This window comes from Engystomops pustulosus, chromosome 10 (assembly GCF_040894005.1).
Source record: "Engystomops pustulosus chromosome 10, aEngPut4.maternal, whole genome shotgun sequence".
Classification (NCBI taxonomy): Eukaryota; Metazoa; Chordata; class Amphibia; order Anura; family Leptodactylidae; genus Engystomops; species Engystomops pustulosus.
Window position 1 is genome coordinate 55,618,435 of NC_092420.1, and position 22,069 is coordinate 55,640,503.

A 22,069-nucleotide genomic window follows, 5' to 3' on the forward strand; every position below is an offset into this window, starting at 1 on the left:
CTGTGGAGGATCGTGGAGGCGACGATGGGGTTTTTGTGCCAGGGTCCTGGGCAGGGGGCTGACTAGCAGCTGACACAGGGGAAGGAGCAGTGGTGTGCACGGCCGGAGGTGAACGGGCTTGTTGCCACTGAGTGGGGTGCTTAGCATTCATATGCCTGCGCATACTGGTGGTAGTTAAGCTAGTAGTGGTGGAACCCCTGCTGAGCCTGGTTTGGCAAATGTTGCACACCACAGTCCGTCGGTCATCCGGTGTTTCCTTAAAGAACCTCCACACTTCTGAAGATCTAGCCCTCGCCGCAAGAGCCCTCACCACGGGAGCTTCACTAGTTGACAGTGGCGCTGATGCACCAGCTCTGGCCCTGCCTCTCCGTCTGGCCCCACCACTGCCTCTTCCAACCTGTTCAGGTCGAGGACTCTCCTCCGTCTCAGAAGCACTGTGTTCACCCGGCCTCTCAACCCAGCTTGGGTCTGTCACCTCATCATCCTCCGATCCCTCAGTCTGCTCCCCCCTCGGACTTCCTGCCCTGACAACAACTTCCCCACTGTCTGACAACCGTGTCTCCTCATCGTCGGACACCTCTTTACACACTTCCACTACGTCAAGAAGGTCATCATCACCCACAGACTGTGACTGGTGGAAAACCTGGGCATCGGAAAATTGCTCAGCAGCAACCGGACAAGTGGTTTGTGACTGTGGGAAGGGTCCAGAAAACAGTTCCTCAGAGTATGCCGGTTCAAATGGCAAATTTTGCTGGGAGGGGGCAGACTGGGGGGGAGGAGGCTGAGGTGCAGGAGCTGGAGGAGTGGCGATTTCGGTGACATGGGTGGACTGCGTGGAAGACTGACTGGTGGTGGACAAATTGCTCGAAGCATTGTCAGCAATCCACGACATCACCTGTTCGCACTGTTCTGGCCTCAACAGTGCTCTACCACGAGTCCCAGTAACTTCAGACATGAACCTAGGGAGTGTAGCTCTGCGGCGTTCCCCTGCTCCCTCATCAGCAGGTGGTGTCTCACCCCGCCCAGGACCACGGCCTCTGACCCCTGCAGTAGTTGGACGCCCACGTCCCCGCCCTCGTCCTCTACCCCTAGCCCTCGGGTTAAACATTTTTAAAATGAGAGTTATAACTTTATTTTTTTTTTTTTACTTTTTTTTGTTTTTTTTTGTGTTTTTTTTTTTTTTGTGTTTTTTGTTTTTTTTTGAGTTTTTAAAACCAAACAATGCTATCCTATTGCTATGGCTATTTTCTAGCCAAGTATCAAAGCACACTACTATGCCAGATGAGATGACACTGAGTTATTGGCTAATAGAAATCCAACCCCTACTGAATTTTGCCACTTCGGCCTTTGCTATGGATATGTGCGCCACTAAGCGCAGAACACAGCGGTCGCAAGTCTCACTACAAATTGCTCAGAATTGGCAAGTACATGCACTGCAGAAACTACAGCCACCAGCAGATCAACCAGAAATCAAATATATAGAACGCTACTGTAGGCTTCAAGAAGCTGTTTGTATTCTCCTATGGCTATTTTCTAGCCAAGTATCAAAGGAAGCACAGTACTATGCCAGATGAGATGACACTGAGTTATTGCCTAATAGAAATCCAACCCCTACTGAATTTTGCCACTTCGGCCTTTGCTATGGATATGTGCGTCACTAAGCGCAGAACACAGCGGTCGCAAGTCTCACTACAAATTGCTCAGAATTGGCAAGTACATGCACTGCAGAAACTACAGCCACCAGCAGATCAACCAGAAATCAAATATATAGAACGCTACTGTAGGCTTCAAGAAGCTGTTTGTATTCTCCTATGGCTATTTTCTAGCCAAGTATCAAAGGAAGCACAGTACTATGCCAGATGAGATGACACTGAGTTATTGCCTAATAGAAATCCAACCCCTACTGAATTTTGCCACTTCGGCCTTTGCTATGGATATGTGCGCCACTAAGCGCAGAACACAGCGGTCGCAAGTCTCACTACAAATTGCTCAGAATTGGCAAGTACATGCACTGCAGAAACTACAGCCACCAGCAGATCAACCAGAAATCAAATATATAGAACGCTACTGTAGGCTTCAAGAAGCTGTTTGTATTCTCCTATGGCTATTTTCTAGCCAAGTATCAAAGGAAGCACAGTACTATGCCAGATGAGATGACACTGAGTTATTGCCTAATAGAAATCCAACCCCTACTGAATTTTGCCACTTCGGCCTTTGCTATGGATATGTGCGCCACTAAGCGCAGAACACAGCGGTCGCAAGTCTCACTACAAATTGCTCAGAATTGGCAAGTACATGCACTGCAGAAACTACAGCCACCAGCAGATCAACCAGAAATCAAATATATAGAACGCTACTGTAGGCTTCAAGAAGCTGTTTGTATTCTCCTATGGCTATTTTCTAGCCAAGTATCAAAGGAAGCACACTACTATGCCAGATGAGATGACACTGAGTTATTGCCTAATAGAAATCCAACCCCTACTGAATTTTCCCACTTCGGTCTTTGCTATGGATATGTGTGCCACTAAGAGCTAAACACAACGGTAGCAAGTCCCCCTGCTAATTCCTCACAAAATGGTAAAAGATGCAAATTAAAATAAAAAAAGTAGAACGTTATTGTAGCCCTAAGAAGGGCTGTTGGGTTCTTTGAGAATCACTCCTGCCTAACAGTAAGCTAATAGAACACCCTAACGCTTTCCCTGACCAGCAGCAGCTCTCTCCCTAGCGGCATCCAGAGACAGAATGATCCGAGCAGCGCGGCCAGCGGCTAGTCTATCCCAGGGTCACCTGATCTGGCCAGCCAACCACTGCTATCGACGTGTAAGGGTACCACGTCATGCTGGGTGGAGTGCAGAGTGTCCTGGCTTGTGATTGGCTCTGTTTCTGGCCGCCAAAAAGCAAAACGGCGGGAGCTGCCATTTTCTCGAGCGGGCGAAGTATTCGTCCGAGTAACGAGCAGTTTCGAGTACCCTAATGCTCGACCGAGCATCAAGCTCGGACGAGCATGTTCGCTCATCTCTAGTAAAGATGTATATGAGATTTACCTGCAGTTGTCCAGATACAGTAAACATTTGGACATGTTTTCATATAGTGGTCCAGTAGAAAGTGACAACAGAATCAGAACTGAAGTATAAACAGGAAAGTGGCAATTGGTCAGGAGATGAGACTGATGAAAAAGTTGTGGTTGGAGCCAAGGACCAGTTGTCTAAGGACTAGATAGAGTATGTTACTTGAAGGAGCAGACCAAAAAAAGCAAGGTCTGGGGAAAACACAGAACTTGTAGTCAAAACCAGGAGCAAAGCATATTTAACATGGTACCAGTACAAGCAGTGTTTGGAGAGAGATGAGGACTGGGTATTTGACGATACAAAACAATTTTCAGGCAATAAAACAGTTGTAGATTAACAGAAATCTAGTGATATTCAGTGTAGCTCCCCTTGCTTTGTAGTGATATTCAGTGTAGCTCCCCTTACTTTGTAGTGATATTCAGTGTAGCTCCCCTTGCTTTGCCTTCATGTCAGCACACACTGACCTATTAAACCACTAGACAATCTTGACAAGCAGATAAGTACCTTCTAGATCATGTTTCTTTTATATTCCAGCATGGTGGAATTAACTTTAAAATGCGATCTAAAATGGTTGTATAAAGTCAAGGAGGCAGAGAGTTTAGCACTGAAGTCAAGCTCAGAATGTCCCCTTTATTATAATTGACGGTCCTGCATCTAGGTACATCATAACTACACAAAATCAATAGTAAATGATGTAAATCACAGCAGAGGAGGTATTCTAAGGCTGGGTGAGCTAGACGTCAGTGTTAAACTTTCAGCTTCCCTGACTTTATATACCTAAGTTACATTGCTTGTCAAGGAATCAGGGGTAGTGGACCCACTGCACCACCATGGACGATGACATAAGCCAACAACTGAGAGCGGATTCTAAGTGACACCCGTTTTTCACCAGAGCCAGAGCAAGTTGGACTTGCTGCAGAGTGGTACCCCTAGGTCGCTCCACAGGTGTGATGTAGCAGTAGGTCAGGGCAGACAGCACAGGATCAGAGTCAATAATGGAACCCGGGTCACAACAGGAAATTGCAATAACAGCTCAAGGCATAAGAACAAAGTTTAGGGCACAAGGCATGAAGATCCGGCGAGGTGTGCAGGGAGAGGCTGGATTATAAGGGATATTGGGAATGGCCACCACCAATCAATGGTCCGCTGGCCCTTTAAAATTTCAGAGAGCTGGTGCACGCTTAGGAGGAGGGGACATGTGCCTGAGCGCCAGAGCAGACACAGGAAGGCAGACAGGAGGCCAGGGCACAGAGAGGGACACGGGTGAGTCCGTGACCCGAGACGTGGGTCCACCGGTGACATTGCTCTTCAAAGCTGATTTTCGATTTTCTAAATGATGCCACCACACAGGCCAATGAAGGAAACATCATCTTTAAGGTGTTAATCTTCTTGGAAGTAAACCTTTTAAATGCTGGTGGTGCATGGCACCATTTTCCTTAGGATCGTCGCTCCCTGTTATGTCATCAAGTGGCGTTGATCCTGCGTAAAATGGTGACATGACACAGCTTTGTCAACTGCATTTAACACTTGCACACCGATTGTGGGTGTTACTCAGTGGTGTTAATGTTCAGATTACCAAACTAAATTTTTGTTCAAAGCTTGCCCAAACTCGGGAACTCAAACCTGTGCAGGTCCGCTCTCCATAATCTTAAGGTCTACAGTCTTCAGCATGTCACTATTTTTGTTGTACACCCATGGACACCCATGGTTACCCTGAAATGTGAATTATATTACCAATTTTTTTATGGTAGGTTTGTCAGTAGGTTTATTTTTAAGTAGGATTGTCTACGATATCACAATCTATTACTCAATGCTTCAGCTATTCCTTAGGTAAAAATGGCAATTCTATAAAGTTCCCCTGAAAAGTTAACTTTCCATTTGACAACTAGTCTTGCAGATGCCACTGTACGAGGTAAAAGCTACCATTATCATAAAAGTCAGATTGAAAGTGCTGTGCTCATGAGTTACCTTGGATTTTGCAAAGTTTCACATTTTTTTTGCCAGCTGGGAATAACTGTATCTTGCAGGTTTCTACTGTCTGTCTATGTGACTGATGGCTCATAAATTGTTAGATCAGCTCATAGTGTTAGTCCAGATGACTTGGCAGAAGACTGTGTTCACATATACTTCATCATCTCACATGGAAGAGAATTTATGGTTATATGAATCAATTTATACCTACGGAATAATGAAGTCCTTCTTGTCAATTAAGACTGAAAGAGCTGAAATGTATCCGTGATATTACTGATAGATACCGTCACAAAGGCATATGGGGAACATTAGGCACCAATGATAGACTGCAAAAACTGGTAATCCATTAATACGGTGATCTAATACATGCTAGGAAATACAACAGTACAGCCAAATCATGAACCTTGTTTGGCTTGTTGACAGTACAGGCAGTCCCTGTATATAACATAGGGTTGTTCTTAGGTTGAATCGTATTCAAGTCGGAACAGTTATTGTTTATAATTTTCAAAAAATTTTTTAAAAAATTTGGCCCAGTGACAATTGTATTTGCAAGGATTATGTATAAATCTTCATTACAGGCACCTTACAGTTGATCATTGCTGGGGCTAAAGTAAAGCATCCAGAGAGGTCCATCTGTAACCGGGGGGTCATCGGTAAGTCAGGAACCCTAAAGCCGGACACCGCCTGTGTATGTTTTAGCAGTATTTTAGCACCTATTCATCTGTAAAAAATTTCCTCAAAAGTCATGTGCAAATGAGCATAGAAGAGTCATATTTTGCCTGAGATGGCCTAGAGCAGTGATGGCTAACCTATGGCACTGGTGCCAGAGGTGGCACTCAGAGCCCTTTCTGTGGGCACCCGGGCCATCACCAGAGATGACTCCAGGTATCTTCCTGCAGTCCCAGACAGCCCAGGACTTGCTGTGCACAGAGCTATATTAAAGTGACAGCTGTACCTGGGACTATTTTCTGCTTTATAGGTGTCCTCAGGGGCTGGTATCAATGAAAACTGTGACAGAGAAGGGAGTATAAATCACAAATAGAATTTCTGTGTTGGCACTTTGCGATAAATAAGAGGGTCTTTGTTGTAGTTTGGGCACTCGGTCTCTAAAAGGTTCGCCATCACTGGCCTAGAGGCTGCAAGTGAAGTATCAATTCAGAGGCACTATCCTCTGTTCTTTGGTACCAACAAACCATCTTTTGGTGTTATTTTAGATATAAATCTCATCTTCCAGATCACATTGTGGTTCTGTGAGATAAAGAGCTGGAGACATAAGCAGTTAAAGACAGTCGGTAATGATAGGTATAGATAATAATCCCAGTTCCCATGCTTGTGATTTAATATTCCATTCAATACACTTGGAAGCTACAAGAAAATTCCAAATTGCTTTCACTCTGCGGTCCACATAAAACTTCCCCTATATTATTTGGATCGGCAAAAAATCACGTAGATAACAAATTTATTAAGTTTTGTTATGTTTTACATTTGATCACTTTTTATTCAAATATTTATTGTTGGAAAAATTTCGAAAAAGCAACGAAGTCCGGTGTGAGCTATCTCTATACAGCAGCTATTGTACCTACGACATACTGTTCCATTGTGCTGAAAGTAAGTAATGAAATATTATTTTACTGGCCCCCTTTGGAGCCCTTTTGCCTTTCTATTTTACTATATAAATCTATTATATAAAGTTTAGTGAGTGTGTGTGTCCGCTAAAGGAATCTGCACCGTCGCGTTTACAATCACCAAATTTTGCACAGCCGCTCTCTGTGACTCATGGAACATCTTAGAATAGGTTTTGAGGCAAATTTTTCACCCCATGCTTTCTAATATACACCTATTAACAACCATATGCAGGAGCCATTGTGTGTTGCTTCTACTGTGACAGTAAGAAACTGAGCCGTGATTGGTTGCTGCTATGCCACAGGTCATTAAAATGAGCTCTGAGCATTGATTGGTTAATATAGACAATGGGGCAGATTTATCAAGTGTCTGAAAGTCAGAATATTTCCAGTTGCCCATGGCAACCAATCACAGCTCAGCTTTCATTTTAACAGTGCTCATGAATATTTTAAAGGGGAGCTGTGATTGGTTGTCATGGGCAACTAGAAATATTCTGACTTTTAGACACTTAATAAATCTGCCCCAATGAGTATAAAAGCTTATGTGTGAGGAAAGATAGATAGGGATATTGAGGTAGGTGAAGATTCATGGAAACCAATCAGAGATCAGCTGTAATTTTATAAACAGCTGTGAAAATGAAACTTGACCTCTGATTGGTTGCCATGGCCAACTAGAGCAGTTCTGCTCTCAGACACTTCTGATAAATCTTCCTAGACAAAGTCAGAGACAGTCAGAGACAGTCACTGGAAGAGACGTCAAAGACAGAGAAGGTCAGAGACAGAGATGGTCAGTGACAGTCACTCAAAGAGACGGTCAGAGGGAGTCACTGAATGACACAGTCAGAAACAGTCACTGAAAGAGACAGTCATAGACAGTAATCAAACAGATGGTCAGAGATAGTCACTCAAAGAGACAGTCAGTGACAGAGACGGCCAGTGGTTGAACTTGATGGACAAGTGTCTTTTTTCAACCATATAAACTATGAGTGAAAGAGACAGTCAGTGACAGAGAGACACAGAGAGGGTCATAGAGAGAGATAGAAACATATAAAATATTTTTGATAACCCATTCTATTTGTGATAGCTGAGCGCTGGGATCTACAGCTATTAAATATATATATATATATATATATATATATATATATATATATATATATATATATATATATATATATATATATTATATATAGTTACATTTTTTACATAAAAGTGGGCCTAAAAATAACTTAATTTTTGTGTGTGAAACCCCCTCTCATGGAGTCCTCATATCATATTTCTATTAGCTTCCTACATTTATCTGTGTATATATATAGAACAAAGCATAACTTGAATTTGTGTCAGGTCAACATTAATTTCATTATTTGCTTTTTGTGATATTGGAAGAACAATGACTATATATAAAATGTAATAATTCTGTAATAATCCAACATGTAGATGAACCCAGCCAATATTATCTGCACAGCAGTGACATAGAATCAGAAGGCAAACAGAATCCAGAAGATTACAGACTCATGAGCAGAATGATTTATGGCTATTGTGATTAATAAAAATAACTTGCAGATGACACAGGAGGAGACTTACCTGGATTCCTGCCTCCACTCCTGAGAACATATGGAGGCAGAGACACAGAGCCATTTATCATTGTTAGTAAAAGGAAGATGAAGACAGAGGTCTATGACTCTGTCCCCAAACTAGTATTATGTGTATAGTAGACATTTTATGAGTGGAAACATTGTTTCATATGCTCACATTTACCAACATGTGACAATAAGAGCTACAAAAATAATTTCAAGAACATTAAAAACCTCCTTAAAAATGTACCTGAACATTAAAAATGTACCTGAATGCATGATAAAAGAATAGAAATACCGTAGATGTAAGTAGGCCTTGCTCCTTTGATATATATAGTAACTTACATCCACAACTGGCCATGATTTATAAAGTTATAGAAATGTCAAATTAATTTATTATTAAAAAAATGTAGCAATTACAAATTACTTGTTAACTAATTTACATACACTACTCAGCCAATCAGCCGTGGGGAATGGTATGTTACACAAAGGCTTAATTTAAACTTTGGGATGCCAATAAGAATCTGAAAAAATGTTGAAGGGGGTCAGTGGATCATGATCAAATTTGATCAAACCTGAACTTTTTGAGATAAGCTAGAGATTGCATGTAGTTATGTGGAGAAGTCAGGAGGAAAACCAATTAAAGATATCTGGGAACTTCAAATTAGAGGGATCTACCCTGGTAATTTCATTTCCATCTGACCTGTTTCTGCACAATGTAGCAATTTCAATCAATGGGAACCTATTGTTTACAGCGGTCCAAAAGTACCAGTCCTGTATAACATTACCATAAATAGCATATCCAGGTAAGGGATACCCTGATGTACATGTTACATTAGAATCATCAACTAAACTCCAGTAGATAGATTCCCCACTCTGTGACAAGTTTGGCTGTAGTAAAAAAAAGTCTTTCTGTGCCCACTATGAAAAAAATTAATTGAAGTGGGATTGTAGTACGCTGGCTTCACTGCGATATTTCAGGGAGCTCCGGACTGAGGTACGGTAAATATAAAGGTTTTTTTACTAACTGGCACAGGGGGACTACTTAACGGGTGATTTGGAACACTGTACCACGAATCTATTAGAACCTGTGGACGATTTACTATCCCAAACAACCCTGACTGGTGTCCTTTAAATAATCCCTAAGAAAATTAAGGCAATGTGCACAAAACTACCATCTGTATACTATGGATGAGGATACAAGTGGTAAGTTTCATGCAACATTTCAATGTCAATGGCTTCAGTTTCTGAAGTGAAACTATACATTAAAGTGGGAATTACAAATGGGATTTATTCAATATTCCTCACTTGAATAAAATCCTTCCCTGTCCCACAAGGGACATAGTAGTTGTCATTGGAGAATAGGTGGCATTATAGTAATGAAGCATGTGAAAAAAGCTTTTTGTCTGCCTTGTCTGTTCTCAATGTATACCGTATAAAAAGAACAGAGGCATGTGCAACACCCTCGCCGATACAATGGCGAGGGAGGGTTTGCGAATACGTCCCAACTGCGTGTAATCACATTACACTACATGGTCCTGATAGGACATAGGGGTATTGCAGTGGTGAATCCTGCCTGGCAAGGCAGAGGTTAAGTATTTTGTATGATGCAAGATGCTGTTGTCCAATGATATGTGTTACATCCTGTGCTTTGTGAGCTGAGATGTGATTGGAGGAGCAGCCACCACCTGACCAAAGGAAGGTAATAAAACCCCCTGGCCAGGAATGTTCTAGAGTCTAGAGAGATCTTCTTTCAGAGATTATTCTAGTATGGAATCCTAGAGATCAGTGAGTGAGTGAGCAATCTCTGTCTAGCCCATACCAGAGCAGGAAGAGCCTAGCCCCTGCCTCTGAAGAGTCTAAGACTAGAGTTAGTGTAGTGAGGAAAGGGGTATCATCTTACCTTTGAAGGTGATACCTGAAGCCCTACAGGACAAGCTGAAGCTTCCTACCAGGACACAGCTGCCTCCCAGCCTGCCCTCTACATCCAGGCTGGTGAACTATCTCCTGAGGCTCCCTCCAACTCACATCTCAGCACTCCATCTACCTGTTAAAGGCACGTTGCTGCGGTTCCTGCCGGTTCAAATAAAGAACTGTAAGTTGTTTACTTCAACTTCTGTCTCCGTCTGGTCCCTGCTAATACCGCTGCCTTCATCACCGGCACCCTGTCCATCACACAGAGACTCACACTCGGGACATTAAGGGGTTGCCCCAGGGAGATCCGCTATAGCAGCCTCTCCCTCATCATTTCTTGCCAACACCACCCTGCTGGAGACCTGCTAGGCTGTAGGACAGCCCTCCGGTTTCCCCGTACCAAGCACCGTGACAATAGCGTGCTTAGGCTGCAACCGCCAGCCACTCCGGTACAGCGGGCCCCGGCTGTCTCCAGGCCTCACCTCAAGGGCTAGGCCCCGGTGGGGGATGTTGCAAGTGGCGTCACGAACAGGATTGATACTTCTGTGCCTTATTACGGCATTAAAGACTTTCCTTTATTAAAAAGACTGTGCTGCCTAACCCTGCTGCCATCCGGGTTTAGGCCCAAGTATTTGTGTGCTTCTGGATTGAACTGTGTTAATGCTGCCACGTGCTGTCGAGCATCGCTCCAGCACTCAAGAGGTTAATCCCTGCAAGAACTGTACCAGCTCTGCTACATCCGGCGCTGCCGCGCCTGAAGAATTTACATCAGAAACTGTGGCGCAGCAAATAATTCAAGCCCGCCAAAACCTTCAGTGGCGGGAAACCCAGATGACTCACCAAACTCCGCCCACGCGCGAATGGCGCGAACCCCGCCTCCTGCGGCGCAGGAAAAATTAGAGCCCGCCACAGCTCTTGGCGGGAAGGACTTGGACTCCTCCCTACTGGCTCGAGGCGGACTTCCTGCCCCGCCTCAGAGAAACGCCAGAACTCGAGTGGATTTTGGACAGTGAGGACAGCATCATGTGGGGTCCTCCGCCCTTCCCTCCTGTGGAGCGTCCTGAGTTCTTTGAAGTGTTGGAGACCATGGTGGTGGTCTCTGCGCTGCCGGTCCGGAGGCCCTTTGCTGGGCACCGGCTGCATCGAGGACTGACCCAAGCATTCGTCACCCGGAGGTATGTCCAGACGGTGACGGAGTACCAGGTCCCACCCGGGCGGTTCCTCGTACCTATCCCGGTTACCATTCCGGTACCGCAGGCCCACGTGGAGGCGCCACGTGGGGAGGCCCCGACTCCTGTTGAGCCAGCGCCTGGGCCTACTGCTGCTGTGCCACCTGCTCCGAGGCCTACTGTCCCTGCTGTTCGGCCTGCTAGCCCTGCTGTGATGGTTCCTGATCCTCCGGCTGCTCCCGCTCCTGTTCCGGCACCTGCCCGACCATCACGGAGACCCGAGCCTGCACCGGAGCCACGAGCCCCAGCACCGGCAACTCCGCAGCCTCGAGGCCGAGGTGAGGCAGCCCGCCAGCAACTCCGGGACGCTGTCTCGGAGCAGCGACGCCGCGAGAAGGAGGCCCAACGCTACATGGCCGGCCGGTCTACAGCTGGAGCCTGGGTGGAAAAGAACCGCACCACCGGCATGGTCCGGTTCTTTGATAAACAACGTGGCTATGGCTTCGCCACTCAGGACTACACCGGACGGGAGGTATTTATTCCCCGCTGGTCTGTCAAGAGGCCTGATCTGCCAGAGAGCCAGCACAACCTGAAGCCAGGCGAGTGCATTGAATTCTCCCTGCAGGAGGGGCCCCGAGGACGTTGGGCGGCTGGTGTGATCCGGATCCCCGACTCCGATGAGGACCGCTACCCATCGTATGACGACTGGTATGAGGACGACGAGTGGCCGGAATCCCCGAACACCTCTTCTTCCTCGGCTGCGAGTCCCCGGGCGGTGACCCACGTGAATGCTCCATCCACGGTGATTGTGAGTACGGGTCCCATTGCCATCCATGGGCCGGGCATGATCCAGGGCGCCACCCCCACTGTCTCCCCTGCCGGGAGTATTGCCAGGTCCCGCGGCTCTTCTGTGGGAAAAGACATCCCGGCTAGCGAACCTTGTCCGGAGGTTCCGTCTAGGCCCACATCTCCCCTTGCCGGTTACCAATGGGGTGATGACCCGGCCCCGGAAGAACCGGAGCTGGAAGGAGCTGCGGCGCTGCCGCAGGTCCCTGTTTATTTCTTTCTGGACCCCTCTGTGGTCCCTGGCTCAGTTGAGCCCCCGGCTGGAACAGCCGACACCCCGGGCGACAGCGCTCCTCCCCCTGAAGGTCCGGAGGATGTTGCTGCACCTGCAGTACCCACTACTGCCACCGGGTGTCCCCAGCCGGCACCTACTCCCGCTGAGGATGCACAGGATTCCCTGCTGGAGCTGGATCCTGTCTCCAAAGAACCCAGCGATGCAGACTAACCCCTGAAGGGCTGTAGCCCTCTCCAGGTACTATGTCCATTGTACATATTGTATATTTCTGTCCTTTCCCTAAAGAGCCAGAAACTGTCCTGAGACTCTTACCCTTATTTATCTCAGTCAAGAGACTTTCCTTGAACTGCCCACTGTCATGTGCTATGATAGCACCCTTCCTCAAAGGATTCTGTCCCTCTGCATATAGAGGAGACCCTTTGCTTCTCAGTGCACTTTTCCCCACATCAAGGGCTGTACCCAGAAGATGGACTTTGTCATTAGAGACCTTCTGTGAGACTTTTGCCAACTCCAAGGAAAAGTTGCCACTTAATTTATTATTATTTTGCACTTAATGCCTTTCCTTTTAGGTACGGACATTATGTCTGCACTTCCATGCCTTTCCTTTGCAGGAAAAGAGACATTTGCTACCTTGCTACCCTGAGTAGCCTACCTCTGTAACGTTTGTAACGTTTTAAGATGTGTACCCATTGGGCTCCTACGCCAATGTGATCTTACCAAATGTTTGCACACTGTCATATATGCCAGTAGTTTGCATTAACCCTTTCATAGGCTTTACAGGTTGTAGTGTGGCTGTGTCGGACCGTCTTTTTGTAAAACACTGACCACTACCTGATCCCTCAAACTGAGGTTTGCACATGGGGGTAGTCCGTAAACTGCGGGTCCTACGGGGACCGGGGGTGTTACAGAGTTAGCACCTGGATGCCACTCATACTATGGGTAAGGATGCCAGTCAGGAGGTACTCGTGTCGCATATGCTAACGCAATGCATATACACACATTATATAATTGCCGCCAGGGAAGAAGTGTTGATACAACAAATATACAGGCCTTGGTGCAAGGAGTGGATTACAGGACATGACACCACACCTTTCCTAATGTACAGTTCGGTTTAATGGCGTCAGCGACCAACTGTCATACAGCTATATGTTTTGTCTTAGTCCGACACCAACCCAGGTGCCTGTCTCCAGGACCATGGGCGGTTTGTCCCTACACCTCACATAGCCTGCACTTCCTAGAAGTGCCCTTAGCCACCTCTGCCCCCCCAAGACATCTGTAGTCGAGCCGAGGGCGGCTCTTTCAATTGCCCCCGGGGTATGCAACACCCTCGCCGATACAATGGCGAGGGAGGGTTTGCGAATACGTCCCAACTGCGTGTAATCACATTACACTACATGGTCCTGATAGGACATAGGGGTATTGCAGTGGTGAATCCTGCCTGGCAAGGCAGAGGTTAAGTATTTTGTATGATGCAAGATGCTGTTGTCCAATGATATGTGTTACATCCTGTGCTTTGTGAGCTGAGATGTGATTGGAGGAGCAGCCACCACCTGACCAAAGGAAGGTAATAAAACCCCCTGGCCAGGAATGTTCTAGAGTCTAGAGAGATCTTCTTTCAGAGATTATTCTAGTATGGAATCCTAGAGATCAGTGAGTGAGTGAGAAATCTCTGTCCAGCCCATACCAGAGCAGGAAGAGCCTAGCCCCTGCCTCTGAAGAGTCTAAGACTAGAGTTAGTGTAGTGAGGAAAGGGGTATCATCTTACCTTTAAAGGTGATACCTGAAGCCCTACAGGACAAGCTGAAGCTTCCTACCAGGACACAGCTGCCTCCCAGCCTGCCCTCTACATCCAGGCTGGTGAACTATCTCCTGAGGCTCCCTCCAACTCACATCTCAGCACTCCATCTACCTGTTAAAGGCACGTTGCTGCGGTTCCTGCCGGTTCAAATAAAGAACTGTAAGTTGTTTTCTTCAACTTCTGTCTCCGTCTGGTCCCTGCTAATACGGCTGCCTTCATCACCGGCACCCTGTCCATCACACAGAGACTCACACTCGGGACATTAAGGGGTTGCCCCAGGGAGATCCGCTATAGCAGCCTCTCCCTCATCATTTCTTGCCAACACCACCCTGCTGGAGACCTGCCAGGCTGTAGGACAGCCCTCCGGTTTCCCCGTACCAAGCACCGTGACAATAGCGTGCTTAGGCCGCAACCGCCAGCCACTCTGGTACCGCGGGCCCCAGCTGTCTCCAGGCCTCACCTCAAGGGCTAGGCCCCGGTGGGGGATGTTGCACATGAAAAATAGATCAAGCAAATATCTTTATTAATAGAAAAATACTACACAAAACATGCCTAAAAACCTTTAAAAATTGTGAACAAAGTCACAAATGAGGGGCAGTTGCACAATGGATGGACACGCAATTCAGGGATCAGCACAAAACCATGTACAAATAAGAAAGCTGTATACCTAAATGCTCAGGCCATGAGAGCGGGGTGCTGGGGATAGATGTCCCACGTGTATTGCTACCTCGTGGTAGCTTCCTCCTGACCCCTGCTGATCCTTGAATTGTGTATCCATCCATTATTGTGTTTCACCCCTCTTTTTGTTGTTATCCTGCATTCGTATGGGCTTGTCAAAAGATTTGATTAGCTCACCATTTATAATATTTATTTCTGTACATTGTTGTATACTATATTGTGGCCAGTAGGGGAAGCTGGAGTTCCGGGAACAGTGCACATTATCATGTGTCGAGCACTTTCCCGAGGATGTCATTCATTTGTGACTTCGTTCACAATTTTTAAAGGTTTTTAAGCATGTTTTGTGGTGTATTTTTCTATTAATAAAGATATTATTTGCTTGATCTATATTTAATGCCTCTGTTCTTTTTGTGGCTTTTGATTACATATTTTGGCATGTTTTGATCAGTGGTTATTGTTGGGCAGTGCTGGTCCACCTTTTGTGTATAGATAATGTATACAGTATATACATTTCTTCCTATATCACTAGTATCTTCTGTTCTCCAAGATGAAATATTTTGTCAATGTCAGGTTTTAGAGGTGAGGGCTGTGCCTGAGATGTCTTATAGCCTTTTTGATACACTGATAGGAAACAAGCCTGCAGATTAATGCTTTCCATCTCTGAGTAATGCTCTGAAGCAAAATACAGAGATAGATGTTTCCAGGATTGATAAAGAGATCTGAAGATATGCTATAACATATATATAGAAAGGCTGTTGGATGTTGTGGAAGAGAGCATGAAGCTTTTATCAACCTGGAGGGAAACTCACGTTTATGTTCCAAAGTATATATTGTTGATTTGTACATGGGACAGGGAATTTGAAAAAAAAAAATTTCCCTGGTCAAACTGAAAATCTGTTTCTAGCGGAAGGTATGTACTTTATAAAATAACAGGAGGGAGAGGAGAAAAAAAAAAAAGGCCAATATCCGGCACTGCTCACACCAAACTTGGCAAACACATTCTGCAGACCAAAGGCAGGAGACTGGGCATAGAGAAATCAAAGCATTCCACGGTGCACGTTCAATATACGCAGACAAATGAGGCAAAAAAAAGAGAGGAAAATGTGGCACTCACCAGAATGATGTTAAAAACACTTCTTTATTTTGGTAGAGGTGACAGGACAGAGTGAGGAGCTGCCTCGCCAAGGCGACGGGCCGTTTCGCGTGTACACACGCTTTCTCAAGCGTGTGTAAAATAAAATATCCCCCACTGTGTCTGGTAAGTAATTCCATGATGGTGTATTTTATTGGGGATTGTTTTAGAGGTTTTCTTTTTTATTGTTGTAAATTCTTTTCTAGCTTTTTAAATCTGAATTATTGGGAGCAAATCATTCTAATGCCAAGTCTTAAAATAGTCTGACATTCTATTCTAATAAGAAATTTTATTATCATCACAAATAGGATCACTACATTGGGTAACACCTCTATTATAAATATGGCGGCAGATAATACAAGGATCCGCATAGGTCACAAAGAATTCCCTGAACCCTCATAGAAATCAATCATTAATAGAGCTGCCTGGTTGAAATTCAGATTCAACAGGTTCATCTGACAATATTCAATTCAGGACCTGGACTTCTGGTTGAAATTTCACCAAAACATGAACTCCATTGAAGTTGATGGGTACCTGGACTTTAATACCCAAAAATGGCTGTAAAATGGGCCTAATGATGACTACAAAGGACTAGGGAAAGTGCTCAAAATAATAACATAATGTTTATAAAAAATATAAAGAAATAATTTTTGAAAATTATGTGACGGAATTTAAAGATGCTCTGGGTGTTCATACTCAGTTACTTATATAGTGGAGTAAAGAAACAATGGAAAAGCCACAAAACTTTCTACTCACTGTGGTTAAAGTCACTCTGGGTGTTCAAGCACAGTTATTCTCTATGCGTTAAAAGAAGTAATGGGAAAACCACAATCCTTTCCTCTCACTGTGGCAAAAGGCACTATGGATGACACAGTTGGTCATTCTTATAACGGTAAAATAAGCCGAAAAAATGTGCAGCCCGGAGTGCCGGACATCTCGTCCCAGTGTCCCATGCTGCTAATTATGTCTCTTTTCTAGGTGATCCTGGCAAGCAGGAAGTTAGTGAAGACAAGTGCTGGGATCAAGATGAAGCTAGTGAAGACAAGCGCTGGGATCAGGATAAAGATGAGCATAGGTGAGTATTTGTATTGTTTTTAAAATTTTTTTCCAACTGGTTGATCTCCTTTAAAGATAACATGGCATTCCACATTGTAGCCACTCCAGTGACACCTCTGAGCTGATCTTGGTGTCACCCAACTCGTCCTCATCCTCCTGCTCCAAAACTGTTCCCTGGGAGGCTCTGTGTAGATTGGCCTGGCATCTGTTACTTCTCATCTTCCTTATCTGCCATCATTACATCCTCAGCTATGGCCTGGAGAGCTTTTTGTAGCAGGAAAAAGATGGTAATGGTAAAGCTGATAATGGCGCCATCTGCGCTGGCCATATCGGTGGCATATTTGAAGCAGTGCAGCACTGAACAAATGTCCCTCATGGAGGCCCAGTCATTGTTGTGAAGTGCTCCTGGTCCCTATTTCGACTCACACAGGATGTGTCTGGAGGCAGGATAATAATATGCAAAATGATTTCCAGGTAAAATGGCTGAAAGACTCCTCTGATTCTTTATTGTAAGTGGATGGTCATAAAAGGTGGCTCTTTAGTATTCAATGAAGTCATTTTGAATAAATGATATAAACCACTAGTTTAAAAGCTTTTAAGACTTGCTAAAATATATGACTTGTATTAGCATAGTAAAACTACTATACATACTGGATGACTCGCTGAAGACAATCAATTTACAGCTCAGTGTTAAGCCAACCAAATTATTCTGGGGTATACCCTTCATTGGTTCATACCCATGTCAGATCCCTTTAAAATCATTCATATGAAGTTGCATTTGTTTTCAGTTCATGAACATCTATACATCAGTCAGTTATGGCCAATGATCAGGTCCTAAGACCATACTGATGTGATATATGTGTTCAATTATAAAAATAATGTTTACATAATAAGTCATTGTTCAATTTGATATCTTTTTTAACATACATTCATTCAAAGTCAATTTTGTTTGGAATAAAAATGGTTACATATGTTTTTGAATATAAATCATTCCACTAAGTGCTAATTGCCGTATCTGGGGTCTAGAACCAAGGTTGGGTCTACTGCTAGAGGGATACAGTATGGAAGAATATGCCAAATTTTAGCTCAATAAGTATTTTATCTATGGTTGCTTTGTCGACTAATGGTCCTGAAATATTGGGACAACCTTTCAGGACCATTAGAGCCAGGATGCCAGTTTTCAGGTCTACAAGCCTTGAAATAGTCTCAATTCCTGGTTCATGGCCAGTAATTGCATATATTTTGCTTCTAAGCTGACTCCATCCCAAAAGAGTAGTGTGTAGATGTTGTTCCCAGTTTAAGAGTGGGCCAGAATGGGAAGTTCCTGCCCTGCAACTCTGTATGAGCTGAAGCCTGCAGTAAGAAGTGGTGCAGGTTATAGCATAATATTACATTAGGCAAGACGTGGCTCCTTGATTCTATTGTGACTCCTTTAACCAAGACATTTATTAGAAGTAGTTCTGCGATGGAGACTGAGATCAGAAATCAGTGAAGAGTTTTGGGCACATCATAGACCTTATCATTTTGAACTTAGTAGAATATAATACTCATGGATGATACCAATATATTGTCTGTTACAATAATATAGTTTAAAGAAAATCTATTATATGAAATCTACTTCTAGATCAGAGGTAGATTTCCGAAGTCAGACTCATCTCTGTAGAACTTTTATTATATCCTGATGTGCAGCCTAATACTTTTAAAACTTTATTGTGTTCATTTGTTCATGGCAGGGAGTAGTCTCTGTGAGATCCCAGGGCTTAAGATACTCCACGCATTGAGTAGACTTTGCAGAGCCCCCCCCCCATCATGGCTATGACACTTGTGAACACGGCAGCATGGCACAGTGGCTCCCAGTGGCATCACCAGCTTTGAGAAGCCAACAGGGGACTCATGCTCTGAGTATCCTTTATCATCCCACCTGCATGTGATGCGTTTGAATGTGACAGCATGGCACGCTGAGGCACAGTGGCTTCCAGCTTAATGAAGACAGGGAACTCCACGACCCGGGTAGCCTCTACAGCTAATTAGCATATAAATAAAATAAAGTTTTGAAAGTAATAGGCTGCACACCAAGGCATAACAAATGATCTTTATGGATGAGGTTGACTTGGGAAATCTACCTCTGGATCTACGAAGGTGAGTAGATTCTAGATGGTAGATTTCAGCAGCAGTGGTATTCTGCTATGAGAAAGACATATTTTCTACAACTTGACAAAGGTGACAATTTCTACAATAAAGGGATTTTTGTTTTGTTACGTTTGACCCGGCATATCTTTTAAGAAAGGAAATGAACATTTTACGTAAACAAGACTTGAATTTATTGATGACATTTTCATATGTTCTCTGAGGTGACAGAAACATTTTTGTAGAAAAAAAATCAACAGCAAAAGAAAAAGAAAATGTTTATTCTATATCCTGTTAATTAAATGTCATGGGAAAATGAGCTAGTAGGATCTAAGACCAATTAATTTAACAGTTTATTTATGAAAGAGTAACACACAATTTTCAAGTCTTACATATATTATGAAAAATAATTACAAAAGAATTTTACTTTTAATGTGAAAATCTTTATCTTTATTTTCCAGCTAAAACCAGAATGGGAGGAAAAGACCACAAGAAGTTTGGAAGACTAAGTAAAAAATTTGGATGTCAAATTAACTGGCGTTTTTAGCAGCCCCTCCTATGTTGCTAAGCAACCAGGTAGAATCACATGACCTTGACAAAATTGTGTACATAAATATCTGAAAGCTATTCATGGGTTCAACAACGTAGTGACTTGCTGACCAACATATTACTGTGTCTGTTCGGAATAGCTACAACATAAATAGCAGCCAGCACATATCAACATATATACTGTCTGTCTGGTATCAAAATGCTAGAAGGTTTTCTTTTAAACACTGAACAAATACATAACATGACTGTTTCGCGTCCAGTTTTAATATTACGTGTTAGAAGTTGCACAAACCTCGATGATACATAAATTTAAACATACGTGCTTCTGACCAATGACTTCACACAAAATTGACAAATATCTTATACAGAAATAGTTCTCTTAATACACATTTTCCCCCGACCACAAATAATAATTAAAAAAAAAAGTTATTTTAGGTATATACATGCATGTCACAACATCCTGGAATGAGGTATTGGCACCATCAAATATTGCACCAAAATGGTTTCATTTTGCAAAAGAAAAATGCAACACAAAAATAGTGAAATTTAAGATTTATCATTTCTGTCTTCCAGTTTGGCAACCTGAGGCTTTATATATAAAGAATGTAAATATATTTATATATATATAGATTTATTTTGTTTAGCAACAGCAAATAAGAGAGGTCTTCCACATCAATATATACAAAGGGATTTTATTTGGAGTCAGAAAGAAGGGTTGGAGTCCACTGGTATTACATGGTATTTTGCACAGTACAGACACTGCATCCGGTCTAGACAGTGGGGAACCTTTTTGGGTTTAATTTAGCTCTTAGATTTATGGCTCAACCCAGAGTCACATGCAAGTTTTGGAAAAGGACATGCAAGCCTGATAGAATAAGTATGCAGAGTAACTACATGTATACAGCATTTGGTAAACCCTTTTACAAGAATAGCACCTATGATGGACGAAGCCTGTTTTTGGATGTTCTTCAGCACCAAACGTTTCCCATGAAAGAGGACACAGCTGTCTCTATAGTATCACATCTAAGTCCTTCATATGTTTGCAACTGCTTAAGTCATGTGATTCTGCCCCAGGTGAGGGCGCCTGGCAAATTTTAAGTAGCTCATATGCAGTGAGCTTTTTTTTATGTATTTTGTTTTTCTTCCCCTCTGCACAATCCATATTCAAAACTTGCATGTGGCGAACACGTCTCTGGTGGTATCCAAAGCCTGACGCTTTTTTTTTAGGAAGATTTTTTTTTACACTTTTTATTAAGCTGCTTGTCCAGATTCCAGTCTCAACCTAAGAAGCAGGCCGCTCCGACCTCAAATCCAAACTTCTGGTTCTGATCCCCAAAGTCACTTATCATAACATCTGCTATAGGCAACTGATCAATCTTCAATGTGTTGATTTCGATGACTGTTTTTGCATATCCTTTCCTCAGCTGTAAAAATAAGTAATTAATAGTTAGCGCTTAGGTAAAATAAATCGTTTTACACAGTAATCTGATATGATATAAACATTGTAATTGCCGTAATCATATGTAATTCCACTATTTAATCAATAGAAGGGTTCATCCACCTTTAACGCACATAGGTCATTGGTACAATGGTCACACCCCAACCAGAGAATGGAGCCAAAAGTACCACTCCATTCTCAGTGTAGCAGTCAGTGCTAAGAACTACAGATGCAGCACTGGATAAGATGACTGGCTTAACCCATTATCCAGACATGGTGATTCAGTTTGTAGTGTAAGTGAATGGAGGGAAACACCCATTTTCTGTGATAAAGTGAGATAACTTATTTAGTTAACCAATCTTTATTTACATTATTTCAATCAAATAAATTTAAGAGAAATTTCTGAAAGTCTAACATTTTCAAGGACAATGAAAAGCATTCTATCCTTCAATAACATTAGTCGATGCTGTTAGAATGGTCTATTTTTAATGTGTTTCCGCATGTTTTCTTGCACATCACTCTGACTTTACATTGTTGTCAATAAAGTATTTTTCAGCACAAGGACAAATGTCATTGCAGTGGGTATTATTCCACCTCAGGTTAAATTACATACTTTATCGATTGCTGGTTGGAAATAATTTCATGACTTATAAAAACAAATATATCAATAAACATTTCCAATGTTCATGATATACTGTAATATTTGTTGTTTAGGCCCTGAATTAAGACTTTCCATTCTCATCTAGCACTGAAGAAGGGGTTTATGACATTTATATGACATTGTTCTTACAGTACTGTGGATTTTGGATACTGTATTGTGGTTTGTTATAGAACTATTTGTGCAATCAATTAAGGCTCTAAAAACTCACACTGAATATGAATGGGCATTCTTACT

General features: G+C 43.3%; 1 protein-coding gene and 1 long non-coding RNA gene across 8 annotated transcripts in view; one reads left to right on the forward strand and one right to left on the reverse strand.

Moving 5' to 3' along the window:
• Positions 1 to 7,371: 7,371 nt before the first annotated feature.
• Positions 7,372 to 20,574, forward strand: LOC140104476 (uncharacterized). Its single transcript, XR_011850334.1, has 3 exons — positions 7,372 to 7,432; positions 16,983 to 17,079; positions 19,649 to 20,574. It is a non-coding gene; the product is annotated as an uncharacterized lncRNA (long non-coding RNA).
• The window catches only part of COL11A1 (collagen type XI alpha 1 chain), a 155,893-nt gene continuing 154,236 nt past the window's right edge, over positions 20,413 to 22,069 (reverse strand). For all 7 annotated transcript variants that reach the window (XM_072128035.1, XM_072128041.1, XM_072128037.1 and 4 more), the window contains one exon: positions 20,413 to 21,160. In XM_072128035.1, the coding sequence (XP_071984136.1) occupies positions 21,014 to 21,160 (147 nt within the window). In that variant the 3' untranslated portion in view covers positions 20,413 to 21,013. The remainder of the gene's footprint in view (positions 21,161 to 22,069) is intronic.